Source organism: Armigeres subalbatus, chromosome 2 (assembly GCF_024139115.2).
Source record: "Armigeres subalbatus isolate Guangzhou_Male chromosome 2, GZ_Asu_2, whole genome shotgun sequence".
Classification (NCBI taxonomy): Eukaryota; Metazoa; Arthropoda; class Insecta; order Diptera; family Culicidae; genus Armigeres; species Armigeres subalbatus.
The window spans coordinates 602994-621378 of NC_085140.1; the positions used below are offsets into that span (position 1 = coordinate 602994).

Sequence of the window (18385 nt, forward strand, 5' to 3'; positions counted from 1 at the left end):
GGCGACTTAGTATGGATGCTCCCACAAAAAGTTCAATTTTGGTATGTAAGCCCTCGCCTCATAACTTCGATACGCGAGCAACGCAAAACATCGTAAAAGTTTCAAAGCTGCACTTCAAACCCGCTCACGTGGCGAAACCATGATTTTATCCGCGTTGATTGTCTCTCCGAAATATGAAGGATGCTTTCACGGTTCGAGACATGTTGCTTTAATAATTTATGGCATTTTCCACTTCGTCGAAAATCCCTTTTCGGAAAGTTCTTGTGGTTATCCGCAGACCATAATGTACATTCAACAATTTCCTCTAGAATATGGCTTATGAATTATTAAAAATACGCACGTAACGAACCCCCACTGGGTGCGCTCGAGATGTATCGTTATTGCATAACAGTCCAAGACGTTACTCGAAGGATACGTTTCTCCGTGGAGCACAAATAGCAACACAAGGTTGAAGTGGTACTTGACTGAATCGTTATTATAAGTGCACACTTTCCGTCTTCTATTTATCGAAAACATTACCAGCTTGTTGATGTAACAGCTTCACGAAAACAACAACCCTTATCACCGCCTAATGTGTTAATAATAATAAAGATATTTTACCTGAGAATTCAGAAGACTCCTTGTTTGCAACTGGACGTCGCTCCCTTCGGGACAGTATTCGGTATGATCGCTCTTTACTGCGTGATTTACGCGAAATTTGACAGCCTCGGGCCAGCGTCTCCTAAACAATATAGACTGTAAATGAATCTTAAATGACCATTGATCAAGTGGTAAAAAAGTGGTAGGATTGTTTTATTGGCAATATGGAAATGCAATGGCGAATGGAGAACAGCATGATGTATGCAGAAAATAAAACAAAGAATTGAGAGTGGATGGGAAACACAAAAATAGATGGTTTGAGGTCAACCTGGCTAGTGAGACGTAGGATAGCAGTAATGCAAACATTCGGAATGCGTTTCCGATTAATAATCCATGACTAAACAAACTTTACAGTTCTTCATATAAGCATTTTCAACCGTACCAAACAAACTACAGTATTATTTATTATCATTTCAATCAAAGGACTTGAGTTTTGGTTCATTATTAGTACTTCTCATGCTATGTTTAAAGGCAACTATTATGCAAAGTGAATGCACCTCGGATGTTAAGCCGTAAGATCATAGTTTTTGACCTCTAGTTTAAGGATCTGCGTCGATTAAAATATTTCATCGGTGAAATTTTGACTTTTTCACTATTTAAGGTAATATTTTTAACCTAAAAACCTTTCCTGATTTTTTTAATTTTTTAAAAGCAATTTATATAAAATCCAACAACTTCTTTTTTTTCCTGATGCTTTAAGAAACATTTTCATATAAAAACATTTTTCATATGATGAAAATACTAGAACTTATATTAAAATTACTGCCAGTCTCAAATGTTCTTACGGTTTATTATGAATAGATCTGGAACCTTCCTTAGCCGTGCGGTAAGATGCACTGCTACACTGCAAGACCATGCTAAAAGTGGCTGGGTTCGATTCCCGGTCTTGTCTAGGAAATATTCTCGCTTTCCCTGGGCATAAAGTATCATCGTAGCCTCATAATATACGAATGCGAAAATGGTAACATGGACTAGATACCTCACAGTTATTAACTATGGAAGTACTAAATGAACGCTAAGCTCCGAGGCGGCATATGTCAGAGTGGTTTATGTAATGCCAATAAAAAGTAGTAATATTAAATTTAATAACATAATATCACTCTTCAACATTTCAAATCAACAAAAAATTAAAACTATGAGCTAGTTCAAAGTGGTATTTATGTTCTGTATTTCAAACTTGATTGAACCTCAATGGACGTCGGCATTATGTGACCACTGTTATATGCTACCGCCGTGGATAACAGTTTACTTGCATACTGTTCGTAGTTATCTGGCATTTTGTAATTTTGCTAAGTAGTAAATTTATGTTTCCGTTGTTTGCTCCGTATACTTTGTAAGGCCTCCCTGTAATGCGCTCAATTCAAGAACATGGAATTTCAAAATAAGAAATGTTTCGCCTGCTATCCAACTGTCACAAAAAGCTCGTATGGCGTCTGAATAGAAGTCCAACAATGTTACACTAAAACAGCAATCAACTACCTGTGGTAGACTCTTCAATACCTTGAAATAACCATTGCATTATTTTCCTTTCAAATCACACGTTTAATACTTGTGACAGATATATGATGCGAAAATCACTGTACAACATAAAATCATATATCTGTCACCCAGAATCACGGTGGTATTACTCAAGCAATGATGATTCTACGCTGATACGTACCCTGCTCTGCGCCCGTTGTATACAACGTTACAGGTACAGTGCAAAGCAAATTTGAATGCAAGCAATGCTAGTAACGCAAACAATGGCGCCATCTGGTTGCGGTCACTACCCATCATTGACGGTAAAACATAATAAGAAAAATGTCTTTTTTCTTGTTGGAATAAGAAAGCGACCAATTAACGTGTTCGTCTGCGATATATTTTTATATTCCATTTAAATTCAAACTACTTATTTTAGAAATTTATATGCCACATCATTTCACTAAATGATTCGTTCAGTAGGCATATATTTAGAAAAATATTGTAACTGTTTGTTCTGGTTATACTTGATAACCGTAAATGATTTTCTTTTGCCATTATCAGCTTTTTTAATATCTAATTTTCAGACAAGTCTGGAATGCTGATCTTTTTTCTTAGTTTCTTGTAAATATTTCTTATAAAAAGGAAACGTCAACATATTTTCTATTTATATTTGAACTAATTATTTCCTAATTATTTCCCAACAATTAAACGAATATTTCATCGCCTTCATGAACACTTCTTAAGTGCTTTATATTTAATTATCGATGAAAAAGACATTAGAAAATTTATTTGTGTAAGTAATGCTTAACAGCACAGATATCTCCATCAATCCTTTTACTAATTTTAACATAAAGTGTCCAGACTTCTCGGATTATGCAGAACTGTCCTGGATTCAGCTTGCTTGATCCGAATTGCCCGGAAAATGTCCCGCATTACCACATGATGAATTTGTAAATTCTGGATAAGCTATGGCATTCGTAAGAAATTGGATTAAAAAAATGGTCTGGAAATCTGGGACACTAGAGGGTCTACTGAACTGGAGAATGGAGGTTTAAATATTTTTGAGAATCTATGCCATTTCGCCATTTCCGTATATGTAGGGGAAGGTGGGTAGACTTGATCTCCGGGGAGATATTGATCACCCCCTGTTTTATCGAGAACTAAAGTAGTTTTGTTCTAGCGTATTTTTTAGTATAGATCCTCTAGACAAATGACCTTTATGTGGTGAGTTATTTTTTGGATTGACAACCTTATTTATTCTGCAGGGCGGTTTGTATGTTTTGACCTTTCTAAAGATTTTTTTATTGGCCACGAAAAATTTGAATAACTTTTCATAACAATGACCAAATGCTTTCGTTTTTTCACAGCACAAAGCCATAAATGTGCTTAATGATTTGTACTGATGAAAATGTCAACATTCCATCAAAGTTTTAGGATATTTGGATTTAAAGTTATTGCCTCAATATGGGGACATTTGATCCCCCATTAGTCACCCATACAAAAATTTGGCGAAAAAATTCAAAAAAATATAAATCTGTTCTCAGGCTTCTATTTTTTGTAGATTTGACAGATTTGATGAAGTTTTGGCAGGAAAAATTATTTATTGCGTAGATATCATAGAAAGGGGATCAAGTCTCCTCAAATTTTAAAATTGCATGTGCTGTCGAATTCAATAACAAAAATCGTTCATGTATACGCACAGCAATTCGAAAATGGCACGTATTTTTAAGGAAAAATATTTAAAAAATCTGAGGGCACCTTTCTAATTTTATCAAAGCAAGTTTTTGGAGAGGGATCAATTTCCCCCAAATATTTTAAAAGTAGTTTTTTGTCAACACTCTAAAAAATTGATTGTGTATCAATAACAACAATAATTTAAGGACTGTCATACATCAGTAAAGTTAAATACTATATTTCTTAGAGAGTCTGTGTGGAAATCGCGTATGTTTATTTATTTTTGGCTGTGATACATCGGAAACCAGAAAAGGGGATCAAGTCTACCCAGTCTCCCCTACTGAAAAATCAACGAAAATTGAAATAATTTGTCAAACTCTGAATAACGCAGGAATCTAAGGAATCTGAAGTATTTGATTACCCGGGAGGGTTTAAAGAATGTGGGAATATTAAGAACTTGTATGATTTACGGAGTAAAACGTGTCTGAAGATATTCTGTAAAGTTAAGGTCATGGCAATGATTTAATCGAAGCTCTAGAATCTAAGAAAATGGGATATCAGAAAATGTGAGAAATCCTTTTGGAGTATCCTTAAATCAGCAAAGATCTACAAAGTCAGGAAAACGCCTTCAAAATCCGAAGAATGAAAAATTCACAGTGATTGTTCAGATTGTACACTTCTTTTTTTTATTAAATCACGATAATAAAGAATATAATAATAAATACTCACATATTTTGTAAGACAACGGACAATGCCTGGTAGACTAGTTAAGAAAATTTTGCATATCTAAGAATTTCCACGATTGGAGCGGCAACCGTTTTTTATATGGATTTTTTTGGGCGTAAATAGGGATTTTGCGATTTTTGTCCATCCCAATAACCATAAAAAAGCTGTACATATTGGTAAAATAACTTTGATAACGACAAATTAACTTTTCAGCAATTTTACAGATAATAGTATTTCTTTACATCAACCGAAAATTCACCAAGTGTGTTTTTAACAACAATAAAAATGTTTAAAATAATCAGCAAAAGGCCGGATTTTAACGAAGTATGTATTTACATTTTATTAATATATTTACAGGTCATGTAAAAATGGAAAATAAATTTTTATTATTTTGTAAGAAAAATCTGTATGTAACGCAGATAATACAATAGTAACACAGCGAATGGTAAAAAATATGTGTGTCATCCTGCTGCTGTACGCGTACAACATGGTACGTGTATCACTGTACAGAAATCATATGTCTGTCGATAGTATAACTAAAAGACTTCGGCAGTAACGCCCAGTAAAATGAAGTTGAGCGTGATGAGTTGCGTTGACCTCTGATGTCCAGACTTCAGATTTGTCTGGATGTTTTTTTGCTACAGTTCCGAAAATTTGGTAGACCCCACCAGCCATTTTAGCGCTGGAGGAGGGGTTTTTGTCTAAAATTGTGTCAAAGTCTCCTCCTTCCAGAAGATGATTATGAACACAATTGAAATATAATCGAGCTTCTTCCTTGACCTGTCCAGCTTTAAATTCTGTTTCTATGGTAACAAGTGGTGCAGGGTTGCTGGTTTTTTTTTAATAGACACGTATGAGATAAGCAGTTACACAAGAATTCGGTATCGAAAAATGAAATATATGTTCGGTGTCAACAGTATTTTCAGTATAACTTCTACTACTTTCATCGTATGAAAATTATTTTTATATGAAAATTTTCCTTGAAGCGTCAGGAAAAAATTGTGGTGCCTGAATTTTATATAACTTGCTTCGAAAAATTAAAAAAAAATCAGAATTGAGTTTTAGGTTAAAAACATCCCCTTAAATGGTAAAAAAGTCAAATTTTCACCGATGAAATATTTCAATCGACACAGATCCTTAAACTAGAGGTCAAAAACTATGACCTAACGGCTTAACATCCGAGGTGCATTCACTTTGCATAATAGTTGCCTTTAAACATAGCGTGGCTTCTATTATCCTATTACAGCGGTTCTCAACCTTTTTCTTGAGTGGTAGGGAAAACTGCGGTAATATGCACCCTGGGGCAAAACGATCTTTTGGTAATTTTAGCGATGCTTCAAACCAATTTTCAAGATTGTTTACTTTTGAATTAGGAGCTCGAGATCTGAACTACGTGCGCTGTAGTAAAAACTCTGGAAAAATTTTCAACGAAAAAGTTTTCAACCAGAAAACATCCTAGACCGGACCGAGAATCGAACTCGTCATCTACGGATTGGAAATCCCATATTATGTTCTCTCATACTGTGATAACAGCCGATTCCAATTCGCATAAACAAATCTAATAAATTTAAACATTCTACTATCTCGTTGATTTTTTTCTGAGTTGCTCCCCAATCAATCAATTTTAACATGGGACAGGGTTATTCGATATATTTTAAAATTTCACCCAAACAAAGTCTCATTGTTGTCATGCTAACGATTTCACCGAAAATCGATTTTTCGTGGTTTATACATTTCCCTTGTCGACATTAAAAAAAAGCGCATTAAAAAACTCGAAGTAAAAACAACTTTATGTAAAAATTGTATGGTCTCATTTTTTTTAATTGTAATGTAAATTCCGCCATTATGCATTTTTATCCGAGGTATCCCATGGAACCAGTGAAAATACCCCCAGGGGTACATGCAATCCAGATTGAGAACCGCTGGTCTATTAGGTCGAGGGTTTGAATGAAGGTGTTGCTGATGAAGGACTTCTCCCTAAGTCGATGGTTGGAGTTGGAACTAAATTAGCGACTTCTAAAATGCGAGACAAAATCAAAACGAGATGAAAGGTAGGGGAAATTACACAGCGTTGAACTGATTCACCTTATTAACAAGATTCACAGCCTGTGGCTATGCTTGTCCGTCTCTGATAAATTTTTAAAGAGGTTCAATTTACGGGAAGTCTGGAAACTTTTTACTCAGGCTCACGTAGCATGAAAATATTGATGTGACGAGTCATTTTACTTCAGTTCTATCACTGAAGGTAACTTCCATTCACATAAAGCCTTAGATGTATTTTATTTCCTAATATTGCAGAACAATAACCTGAAGATTATGGGAATGAGGGTCCTTCTTCCCAAAGATCTCATTAAATTGTATCAAACGACGATTGTACCCTGTGTGGTATATACAAATATATGTATAATGCCGCTCGGTTTTACGCCCGTTGGGCTTATCTTTATAATTTTCTTTATTGCAGCGATGCTGTGCGCGGTAGTGTCTCGTATTGGATTCGAATAGACCTGACAAGTATTAGACCATGGGTGAGCAAATTGAAATATTATTTACATTATTACGCTTTGCTTATTTAGAAAAGTTGAGTGACCGAACGTAATTCAATTATATGATATATTTTTAAAACTCTGTGTTACATTTTTTTCACTTTCGCAACAAAGTTTGTTGAGTTGTGTTATGTGGTCTGGCATCTTGGGAATTGTAAACATAAACAATCATTTTGTCTTCTGCACTAATTTTCTAATTTACTTTTTGGTAAAAGCGCTTATGTGCGGTAAATCAGACAGAAATATTCCGGATCTGGTTAAAAATATTGAATCATATCATCTTTTTGCAACTCGTTACATAATCAGGGCCCTTCTTAGCCGTGCGGTAAGACGCGCGGCTACACAGCAAGACCATGCTGAGGGTGGCTGGGTTCGATTCCCGGTACCGGTCTAGGCAATCTTCGGATTGGAAAATGTCACGACTTCCCTGGGCATTAAAGTATCATCGTGTTAGCCTCATGATATACGAATGCAAAAATTCAGTTTAAAATTAACTGATCCACGGCTCGACTTTTTTCTGATCCCATTTTACAAACATGTCTGTGCTAATATGGTAATATAATTTGATCAGATATCGCTTGCAAAAGCGTTCTTTGTCCGCTGAAGCTAAAGCGACTGAAATACTGACAGTTGTATAGGAATATCCATCTTACGATACTGTAAGCGATATTCACTAATTCAACTTTTTATTTTGTCTTTTATTGCTATTTAATCTACTATAATTAAATCTGATTTCAAAGATACGCTCCTGAAAACGTGTGCGACAGAAAAAAAAAATTATAAATAATTAAAAATAATGTTTACAATCGTTTATGCGTAATCGCAAATTATATGTGTTGTTGCTTGAGTAACCATCGATATGTCAATTTTTTCTTGGTTTGAGTTTTTATGCATATACATAAAATGTTTCCAATCTTTAAAAAGATGCAACATGCCGTAAAATATGTATTAATTAGGACCAGTAAAAGCGAATTTAATATTGTACAACTTATGGGAGCTAACTAATCGATAGCAAATGTCTCGCTGTTTTACAACGTGATGTTTCATCGACATTTATTTAATTTCACCGCAAAACTCGTTGCCAGCAGCGGCCCCATCCAAATACCACTTGGCTCTGCAGCATTTTATCTGGGGCGAGTTGGTTACCAACTGTGACAGCAATTCCCGCATCGGAAACAGAACCCATCAAAATGGTATGTTTCCAAGCAAAAGGAACACTTATGACTGGTGTTGATGATTTCTGTGTCCTGTCTGTTCCCAATGGGAGAAAAAGTTTTTTTTTCGAGAAGTTTGTCTTCTTCTCGGAATTCAACTCCCGTTTATTTTCTCCCACATATGTTACATAATGCAATAAATAAATTCAAGGAAGGAACGAACTTTCGCCTTCTGAATGATGTACTTTAGAAGTTTTTGCAAAACATACTGTTTAATTTGTTGACCATTTGGGTAACTCAACCAAATCTGAAATTCTTATCTACAATTTGTCACAAGTTTCGAAGTTAAATGAATGAACCTTGACGTCCTTTTAATCGTAGCTTAGTACTTCACACAGGATCTTTATTTGTAAGAGTGTGATACTGGAGCAAGTCAATGAATTATGAGTGCCAATGAAAAGACTTCTGCTGGACTCAATCCCCAGAAATATGGGAGGCGATAGGACGCGAAGTTGTGTTTAAGAGTATGGTTAAAGCCTTTTTTGCCTTTCTCGCACAACAAAATTGTCCTAAAAGGCTATCATTTCACTTCAAAAACGAGCTTTTACAGAAGACCCGGAGACCCATAGTATTATAAACCAGAGTGTATGGTCAGCCTTTCAAACTGGGCAAATGTCTGTCTAACCGTGTGTGTAAGTATGTATGTGTATCATTAGCTATAAAACATTAACCAAATGTTCATGAACACCCAACTGGTGTTTCACATTCTTGGCCTCTGGACATAGTGTTGCGCTTGCCACACCTGTTTAAGAACTGGGCCTATTTAAAAATGCTAGATTCTTATGCATGTATTGTATGAGACCTTACAATTTTGCAGGCTTTTTTTACAATATTCGTTTGTTCTTTATTCAATGTTAATTTTACTGTCGTAGATGATGAAAAAACAATCAGCGTAGAACAGGAAACAAAATCTGCGAGCAAGTGCTAGATTGAAACCCAGCGGGATAAAGGTAGACAAAGCAAAAAACTTGGCGTTTAAATGAAGGAATCCAATAGCAATTTGACTTGGAATTATTGGCCAAATCAATGAAAGTCAATCACACAGGGTGATAACTTGAAACATTGATCCTTTGCACCCGATGCGTAGCTTCTAAAAAATTTCCAATACGTGGAATGTTAAAGCCTAAGAAATAAATCAATAAGCTGAAGAAATAATTGAAAGTAGCATAGCTCATTTTATTCCTTTTATTTGAATAGGTGAAGTTTTTTACGAAGAACAATGAAAATGTGAAATATTTAATTTGACTTTGACCGTCACTATGTTCAAGTTATCGCTGTGCTGCTAAATGAATTTCAACATAAAATGTTCCTCTAGCATTGAAGAGAAAGTGATTTCATTTACGATTTTCGAAGTGTCGTTTTACGATTACATTCGAAGAAGAAAAAGTTGGTGCCCACAATCCAAAACGTTTAGCATGGTGAACTAAACTGATTTACGACCAAGCCGTTTCTGGCTAAGAGAAGTCAATGTCGATTGGCTGCAAATCGGATTTTATGCTGACTATTTTGGAATTAAATGATGATCCTGAATCAAATGAACCTTGAGTTCCGCTCTATTTAATTAATGAATAGCGAACAGATTTCATTAGAAAATTTCTTGGCTTGGCTGATACGGAAGAAGTGAAATCCTTGCTATTTGATTTTTATATTCATAGAAATGAATAGAAGGATCAATTTTATTTTATTTTATACATTTTTTCTTTATTAAAGTTTTTTTTAAATTCTGAGTAAGTTCAAGACTACATATTTTTTATACATTTTAATACAATAATCGTTAGTTAATCGCTAAAAGATGATGTAGGTATGTGTAGAAATCATTATGAAAATTAAATATGCGATAATCCTCAGTAAAAAGTACTTATGCACCCCACTACCATCACCATCAATTACTGCAGCTTTATTTCGCCCACAATTAGCTGAAAATCTGATTAACGGGCTTAAAACAGCAGTCCGTGATCTTCAACATAATAAATTCAGCGATTAAATGTCCATTATGACCACCCAACATTTGCTCGATATTGCTATCATTACCGCCGTACAGGACAGAACGTTGCTCCTACCGTCAAGCATAACACTTTCCCTTTCGGTGCTGTAAATTGCTGTAGACTGGTTGACGCAACATGCGATAACCGTTGGGCAATTACGTCACGCTTTTTAGCTTCCAACACAGTATCAAAAAGTTGACCATTTCCACGCCGCGTTGGTTGCTGCCCACCCTCTCGATGGAAAACTTTCTCATTTTCCTTCGCAGAACATTCCTGCCTAAAATGGTTGAATTCTTATCGTAGGGGGGTCTACTTCCAATGAAAGTTCATCGGCACTATGAACGAAAGTGAAAAGTGGGGCAAATAATATCAAGCAGTCACGTTCCCAACAATCCTTCATAACGTCGTCGCCTTCGGTATCGTAAATTCTCAAATGAATTGGACTTATTCATTCTTTCCGTACAGTTGCTACTGGATGGGGAGAGAGTGGTAGAATGCTTCAGCTTACCTTCACAGAAAATAATGAAAAATAATCAGCGTGTTCAACTTTATATGCGAAAATTTACAGTTTATTCTAATAACTTGCTAAGCTGACTAAGCATGCAATATGGACGGTTCACGTCAAATATTGCATACAGTTAGGCTACATCTCATGTGAATGTATGGTGATTATGGCTTTCCGTTTATTTGTAGATTTTTAGTGTAAATTTAAATAAAATTTTCCATTTGTGTTTCTGTACGCATAAGCTTGGTTATTCTCTGTCACCATGGGTCACCATACTCATTAGCAGTGTTGTACATTGTTTCTTGCATTCATTTTAAAAGTTCTAAAAAGATATTCAGGGATTGGAATTCACTAACACGATAATTCACCATCTGGAATGTTCCCAGTTAGTCGGTGAGAAAAGGCTTAGGATTGTCAATCCGGAGACAGCCACTTCGATTCGCGGTTTGGTCTTAGAATGGTTTTCAGTGTGAAACATTCTCGGCCTCTGGACATAGTGTATCCCTTGCGCTTGCCACACAAGATTCAAATTTATGTCATGGCATGGATAGAAAAGCTATCAATTATTAGCTGTGGAGATGCTAAAATAATACACCGTTAAACAGTTCCTGTGGGATTGTGTAGCCCTTAAAACCCAATGATTGAGTAGCATTACAATCCATACTTTGAACCTTACTTTGGAACTAACATTGTATTCATTTGGCGAAGCGCTATCAAGTGCTCAATTTCTGAAGTCAGGTTTATAAAAATTGCGAGAAATATCCATCTTCGCTAGACGACCGTTCCAAAATTCAACATATAGGGGAACTGTTCCGTTTTCCATCTCTTCTTCTTCTTATTGGCATTACATCCTCACACTGGGACAGAGCCGCCTCGCAGCTTAGTGTTCGCTAAGCACTTCCACAGTTATTAACTGCGAGGTTTCTAAGCCAGGTTACAATTTTTGCATTCGTATATCATGAGGCTAGCACGATGTTACTTTTATGCCCAGGGATGTCGAGACAATTTCCAATCCGAAAATTGCCTAGACCGGCACCGGGAATCGAACCCAGCCACCCTCAGCATGATCTTGCTTTGTAGCCGCGCGTCTTACCGCACGGCTAAGGAGGGCCTATGTTTTCCATCTCACTGAACATATATTCATCTCGTCGCTTCTTTTTGCTAACACGCGTGCTCACAGCTGAAAAAAATCACAAAAATAAGAAACAAACCAAATTCTTTTTCATTGCTTTGTTTTTGATGGGATGAAAATAGAAGCTATGGGATGAAGTGCCGAACCGTTCCCCTACATAGTTCGAGCGAAATCGTGCGAGCACTCTTACTTTTATCCACTGTGTGACAGACTAAAATTGAATTGTCGTCTCTTTTCTTCCCACGAAAAATTTACTCATTTTCCGTCAAAAGCAGGATTACTCATAGTTCTGAGTAGTACCGTTTGTGTGTGTTATTCGAGTTCCGAACGGTTACCATCACGATTAATTACAGTGAGGCTCAATGTTTCTTCAAAGGACCGATTCGACAGTGCTTATTTGGAATTCGTCCTGTACAATTTTCCCCTATCGGTCTCAGCAAGAAGGAGTTTTTCGCCTACCAGAATATTCCTGTGTTCCTGAGACGAAAGTAAAACTTTCGCCTCTCAATTCGTGTGGTTAGGAAGTTTCTGTGGGAAAACGGCTTAATTTGTTAATAAACTTTTATGTGAGTTTTGTAAATATCCCTATGTAATATACTGCCCCCACATTCCATGTGCCATATCTGTCTGGATTCCTATATTCCTGGTACAGTTAGGCGTAGTTAATCGTCTAGAAAATGTCAAACGCAGGCAGGAAAAGCCCAATGGCCTGCCTGAGTGAAAGACTGAGCGCAATCGAATGACCACACTCATCCATTTTTACAACAAGATCGGTGCTCTTCCAGAGTATGCTGAGCCATTCATCAATGACAAAAATCATATATTTTAGTGATTAATTATTTTCGAGCATCTTAGTGGAAATGTTACACAGTTATAAGACTTCACAATTTTTCCTTTTACTTCCACTATAATCAACTTTGTTTGTACTTATCAACAGATACATATTTCCTTTTTTCTACTTGAAAACTTCTTCAGTGTTATGTTATCGAGCAAATCACTGAAGAAGTTTTCAAGTGGAAAACGAAATACGTATCTATTGATACAAACAAAGCTGATTATAGTGGAACTAAATAGAAGAATTGTAGATATGTTAGTGAACGAAAAAAGTTAAATAGTCCTAGCCTATTCCATCGATGACCTCATCAGATAACTTTGCTAAAATTTCGTTGAGGCGAAAACGTAAACCCTTACGCAACAGTTAGGCTTCCATTGTAATTTTCACATGCACAAAAGGGTAAAACATTCAAGATTTTCAAGCCATAGATGCACGACTTAATTTAATGGAGAAGTAATATCTCGCTTCGCTTTTAGTGATAACTTTTCTTATGTCATATGTCAAGGAAAGTTTAAATCAATCTTACTCGAATTGAATGTGGGATTGGTTATACTGGGTATGTCTTTACAGACCGAGAATCTTAGACTGTTTTGCCATCTCTTTCAACGCAACACCAAGCAGAGCTTGGTTTCAATTTGAGCAGAAAAGAGGACAGATTCAACATTCATACTTTTCTATTTCACATTGAGTTGATGGATTATATTGGATACATTATTATTAAATTAAGACTTCTGAAGTAAAGATTATTATGAGTGATAACACTGAATGGATAGGATAGGCATGATAGGACTAGGAGAAGATGATTTCATGTCACAGGTCCCGGGCCTCAATCCACTTACTTCTCTCGCTTAGAATCATTAGAACGTGAATGCAAAAAAGATCGATTCCTCTACATCAATCTTTTCATTTTATGAATGCAACTAATTAAGCGCTTATACAGTAAAAAACCCTGATTAATACACCTAGCTGTGATGGTGCCTTTCTCGTGCATTATAAAAATAATATTTTGGCCATTACTCTTGAGCCCATAGTTCGATCTGGCCATTTTTCAATAAGAAACAATGGTAGAGTATCCTGCTACGAAAGCAACTTGTTGCGAGTAAATCGGTTGAGGATAAGTGCCTGAAAAATGAGTGACATTTTTTTACTCAATTTTTCTATAAAAAAACCCAAATTTATCCACCGGTGGTGGTGGATGATGCCTTTCTCGATTCAATAAGTTGAATTCGAGTTAATGTTGTAAATGCAGTGCTTATTGCCTACATTTCGGCGGTAAAAAGATTTGGTGCAATTCTAGTAAGTTGCTTAAAAATTACTGGGTTGCGCCACGGCTAAAATGAATAATGATTCAATGTGCATTTGTGTTTTTGTTGATTACTTCTCTCGCTTAGAATCATTAGAACGTGAATGCAAAAAAGATCGATGCCTCTACATCAATCTTTTCATTTTATGAATGCAACGAATTAAGCGCTTATACAGTAAAAAACCCTGATTAATACACCTAGCTGTGATGGTGCCTTTCTCGTTCATTATAAAAATAGTATTTTGGCCATTACTCTTGAGCCCATTGTTAGATCTAGCCATTTTTCAATAAGAAACAATGGTAGAGTATCCTGCTCCGAAAGCAACTTGTTGCGAGTAAATCGGTTGAGGATAAGTGCCTGAAAAATGAGTGACATTTTTTTACTCAATTTTTCTATAAAAAAAACCCAAATTTATCCACCGGTGGTGATGATGCCTTTCTCGATTCAATAAGTTGAATTCGAATTAATGTTGTAAATGCAGTGCTTATTGCCTACATCTCGGCGGTAAAAAGATTTGGTGCAATTCTAGTACGTTGCTAAAAAATTAGTGGGTTGCGCCACGGCTAAAATGAATAATGATTCAATGTGCATTTGTGTTTTTGTTGATTAAAAAATAAAAATATAATCCAAACTGCTTAATTTATTAAAAAACAAAAACAATAGTGTCCAACTAGGAGATTTCCTCCGTCGAATGAAACCAGTTGCACTCCAATCTGTCAAGCCCTTCTATGTGAAACGCGTTTAACAAAAAAATATTTATGGGCTACACACATACACACTTTTGGAGTGAAATTATAGCCTTCTGGTACAACTTTGTTGTACGAGAAAGGCAAAAATGGTATTTTGGCCATAACTTCCGAGCCCATAGTCCGATCTAGCTAATTTTTAATAGGAAAAACAATGGTAGAATATTATGCGTCGAATGCAACTTGTTGCGAGTAAATCGGTTAAGGATAAGTACCTGAAAAATGAGTGACACTTTTTTTTGGATGGGTGCGCACAGACACACACACATACACACAGACGAATCTATACCATTTCGTCGAATGACATTTAGTCGAATGACATTTGGTCGAAAGGACATTACGTCGAATGGACGTTTAGTCGAAGGGACATTTAGTCGAACATATTTTTTTAATCCACTAGAGACGCAGGACGTTTGGTCGAAAGGACACTACGTCGAATGGACATTTGGTCGAATGGACATTTAGTAAAAACCAGATTTTAGAATGAAGAATCTTCGTACATTTGGTCGAATGACGTTTGCTCAAAAGCGGATTTTCGAATTAAAAATCTTAATACATTTAGACTAATGACGTTCCGTCGAATGCCTATTTAAAAAAAGAACTTTAGTCAATAACAATTAAAAAATAAATTATTTATTGTGGTATTTTTAAAAGTCACATAATTATTGCTCTAATATTGTCCATAGAATGATGGGTTCATAAAAAGAATAAATAATACAAAAACGGTGAATATTCCGAGAATATTCCCGACTGGATATTGAGAACCCTATTGCAGAACCCCTCTAACCGAATCTATTCCACCTGGTGAAAAGAAATTCAGTCGAATGATGTTTCGTCAATAGACATGACGTCGAATAGATTAGGTCATGTGACTATTTGGTCGGAATTAAATTTTCGGCCAATAATTAACGAATTGTGGTCGGAATTTTATTCTGAACTAATTATTGAGTGAAAGAAAGAGTTTCAATGAAAAGAATAAGAAAACCATTTCCATTCGACTAAACGTCCTTTCGACAAAATGTCATTTGACCAAATTTCATTAGACTAAACGTTCCAAAGCCGACTACGATGAAGTATTGGCAAAATAACATTGATATCATTGGTTTTTCACCATGTGCCGAAAAATAGATTAGAGGGTATCTCACCATCAGTACCGTGCCCCCCGGTAATATGACCGCTTTTAATCTGAACACTTTTTAATTTGAGCCCCGTTCATTTTAACATTGTTCAAATTAAAAATGGTTCAAACGTCATTTAGCACGTGGAATCGAGAAAACCAAAAATTGAACATCGTGAAACGGAACGCAGAGCACCCAGAAACCAGTTTTCCTGATGCAAATAGAGTAACCAGAAGTTCAAATAAAAAATGAATTCAGTTAATTTGAATGAGGTACCGTTCAAATTATCGGGGACCCACGGTACCTAATATTTTTCTATTTCTGTAGGTTTTAAATTTTTCTATAATCCACCAGGGTCTCCAGAAGTTTTGTGTTAGCTCAGGTGAAAAATCCTCATTGGCATCCGTATTCGTTTCTTTCGCTGCTGATTGAAACTCCCTCACGTCCACTGAATTCCTCTTATCAGTTTATCAATGTATCTTGTGGATTATTTATTCAAATTTAACCAAAAATCTATTGACGAATTATCCATTTAACTAATTACCTATTACCGACTAAACACTTTCAACATTCGACTGAATATCTATTCGACTAAATGTCCTTTCAATAAATTATTCAAATATTGAATTAAGATGGAATATTATTCTGTCTTACCCTACGCCATCACAAAAGGCTGGTACTTTGAAAGGTTTGTGAAATCTGTAAGGTAGGAAATTATTTTTGGTATGTGGATTGCCAATCCAAAGATGACGAGTTCGATTCTCGGTCCGGTCTAGGATGTTTTAGGGTGGGAAATACTCCCGACCCCCTAGGCATAGTGTATCCATTGTACTTACCACTCAAGATACATACTCATGCAATGGCGGGCATAGAAAAGCTTTCAATTAATAACTGAGGAAACGCTAATAGAATACTAAGTTGAAAAGCGAGCCATTGAAGGAAACGATGAAGAAGAAGATGTGTCTCACTAAGGTGAAAGCAAACGATTGTATTGAGATTCTAGAAAGCTATCATAACCGTTGAGTGGATTAATCTGTTTATATATAGATACTCATAACAAGCCAATCGCAGGCATTGGATATCCTATATATAATCAATATAATCAATTTACGTTTTACCGCTATTGGGTTATTGGTAGGAATTTTTGATTTTAGTATTTTACCAAGATTAAAGCAGGCTTTATTTTGTTCTAAATATTGTTCTATAAGTTTTGGTTAATCAGGTTGCAACACTAATGAAAATTGTGAATTTAATATAAAAACTAATACAGTATGATTCTGATGTGCGAAAGCTGGTAAGTCCATTATAAAAACTCCTTTATTGAACAAAAGAAGGAACTCTTGTACAGCGTGCACTGCTCAGCTTATGTCGACAAAACATGGCTGGCAATAAACCGACTATAAGCAGCAAGGCATTTGATGTTGTTCTTATTTTGTGTGCACCCACATACAGACATATTTGCATTTGCAACATTTTTCCTCGTAAATAGAAGAAGAAAAGGGATATAAATTAGCAAAAATTGGGTTGTCTATTATTGAGTGATGCGCGGTCGTACAAATGCCAACTTTGTTTTGTATATATAGAATAGATAGATAGATATAGAAGAGATGATCCAAATTGAAAAAAATCATGCAAATTGTACGAAAAATCATTTAGACGACAATATTGGGCATTGATCTTTAAAGTATTCCTTTTCATTTTAACATTTTTCATCATAAATAGAAGAAGAAAAGGGATATAAATTAGCAAAAATTGGGTTGTCTATGCTTGAGCGATGCGCGGTCGTACACATGCCAACTTTGTTTTATATATATATAAAATAGAAGAAGAAGACGGGCTATCCTCGAAACGTATATATATATCATATCAAGACAAAATTTTCAAAACGACTTATCTGCTTTTGTAAACAAAGATTCAAACGACGATTTGAAGAATCTGATAGCTCTGCAAGCAAACCAACACCATCAATAGGTAGATGAAGGATTCCGCTACCTGTTGATGGTGTTGGTTTGCGTGGGAGAGCTATCAGATTCGTCAAATCGTCGTTTGAATCTTTTTTACAAAAGCAGATAAGTCGTTTTGCAAATTTTGTCTTGATATAATGATATATGATATTTCAATCAAACACTCTCCTGTTATAGTAGGCAAGTATAACAGAAATAGCATTTTATTCAAGTGACAACGACAAGCAGATAACAAGCTTAAGATAGTTCAGAATAAAAATAACTGTATCCCTTTTCCATTGGAAATTTAACGTGCTTTCATAAAATCGGGTCGATAAAAACGTAAACAAAATATTTCGACCATTTTTCAAAAACCAACCAATTTAATTTTTGTTTTTACTTTTTTGTGCTTCATTTCTTCATTATGACTCATAGTGCAAAAATACATATATTATCTGTTACAAAATATCAAAAAATAAAAAAATATTGAGAAATTTGTTTTTGAGAAAATCTATTTTCAAAGTTTAAACAATTTTTTTCGCAGTGTATATGTTTTCCAC

The 18385-nt window shown here is 35.5% G+C and overlaps 1 protein-coding gene across 10 annotated transcripts in view; it reads right to left on the reverse strand.

Annotated features, from left to right (window-relative positions):
• LOC134217381 (pyrokinin-1 receptor-like) overlaps positions 1-18385 on the reverse strand; it is a 213823-nt gene that overhangs the window by 5005 nt on the left and 190433 nt on the right. For all 10 annotated transcript variants that reach the window (XM_062696120.1, XM_062696119.1, XM_062696123.1 and 7 more), the window contains one exon: positions 601-721. In XM_062696120.1, the coding sequence (XP_062552104.1) occupies positions 601-721 (121 nt within the window). The remainder of the gene's footprint in view (positions 1-600; positions 722-18385) is intronic.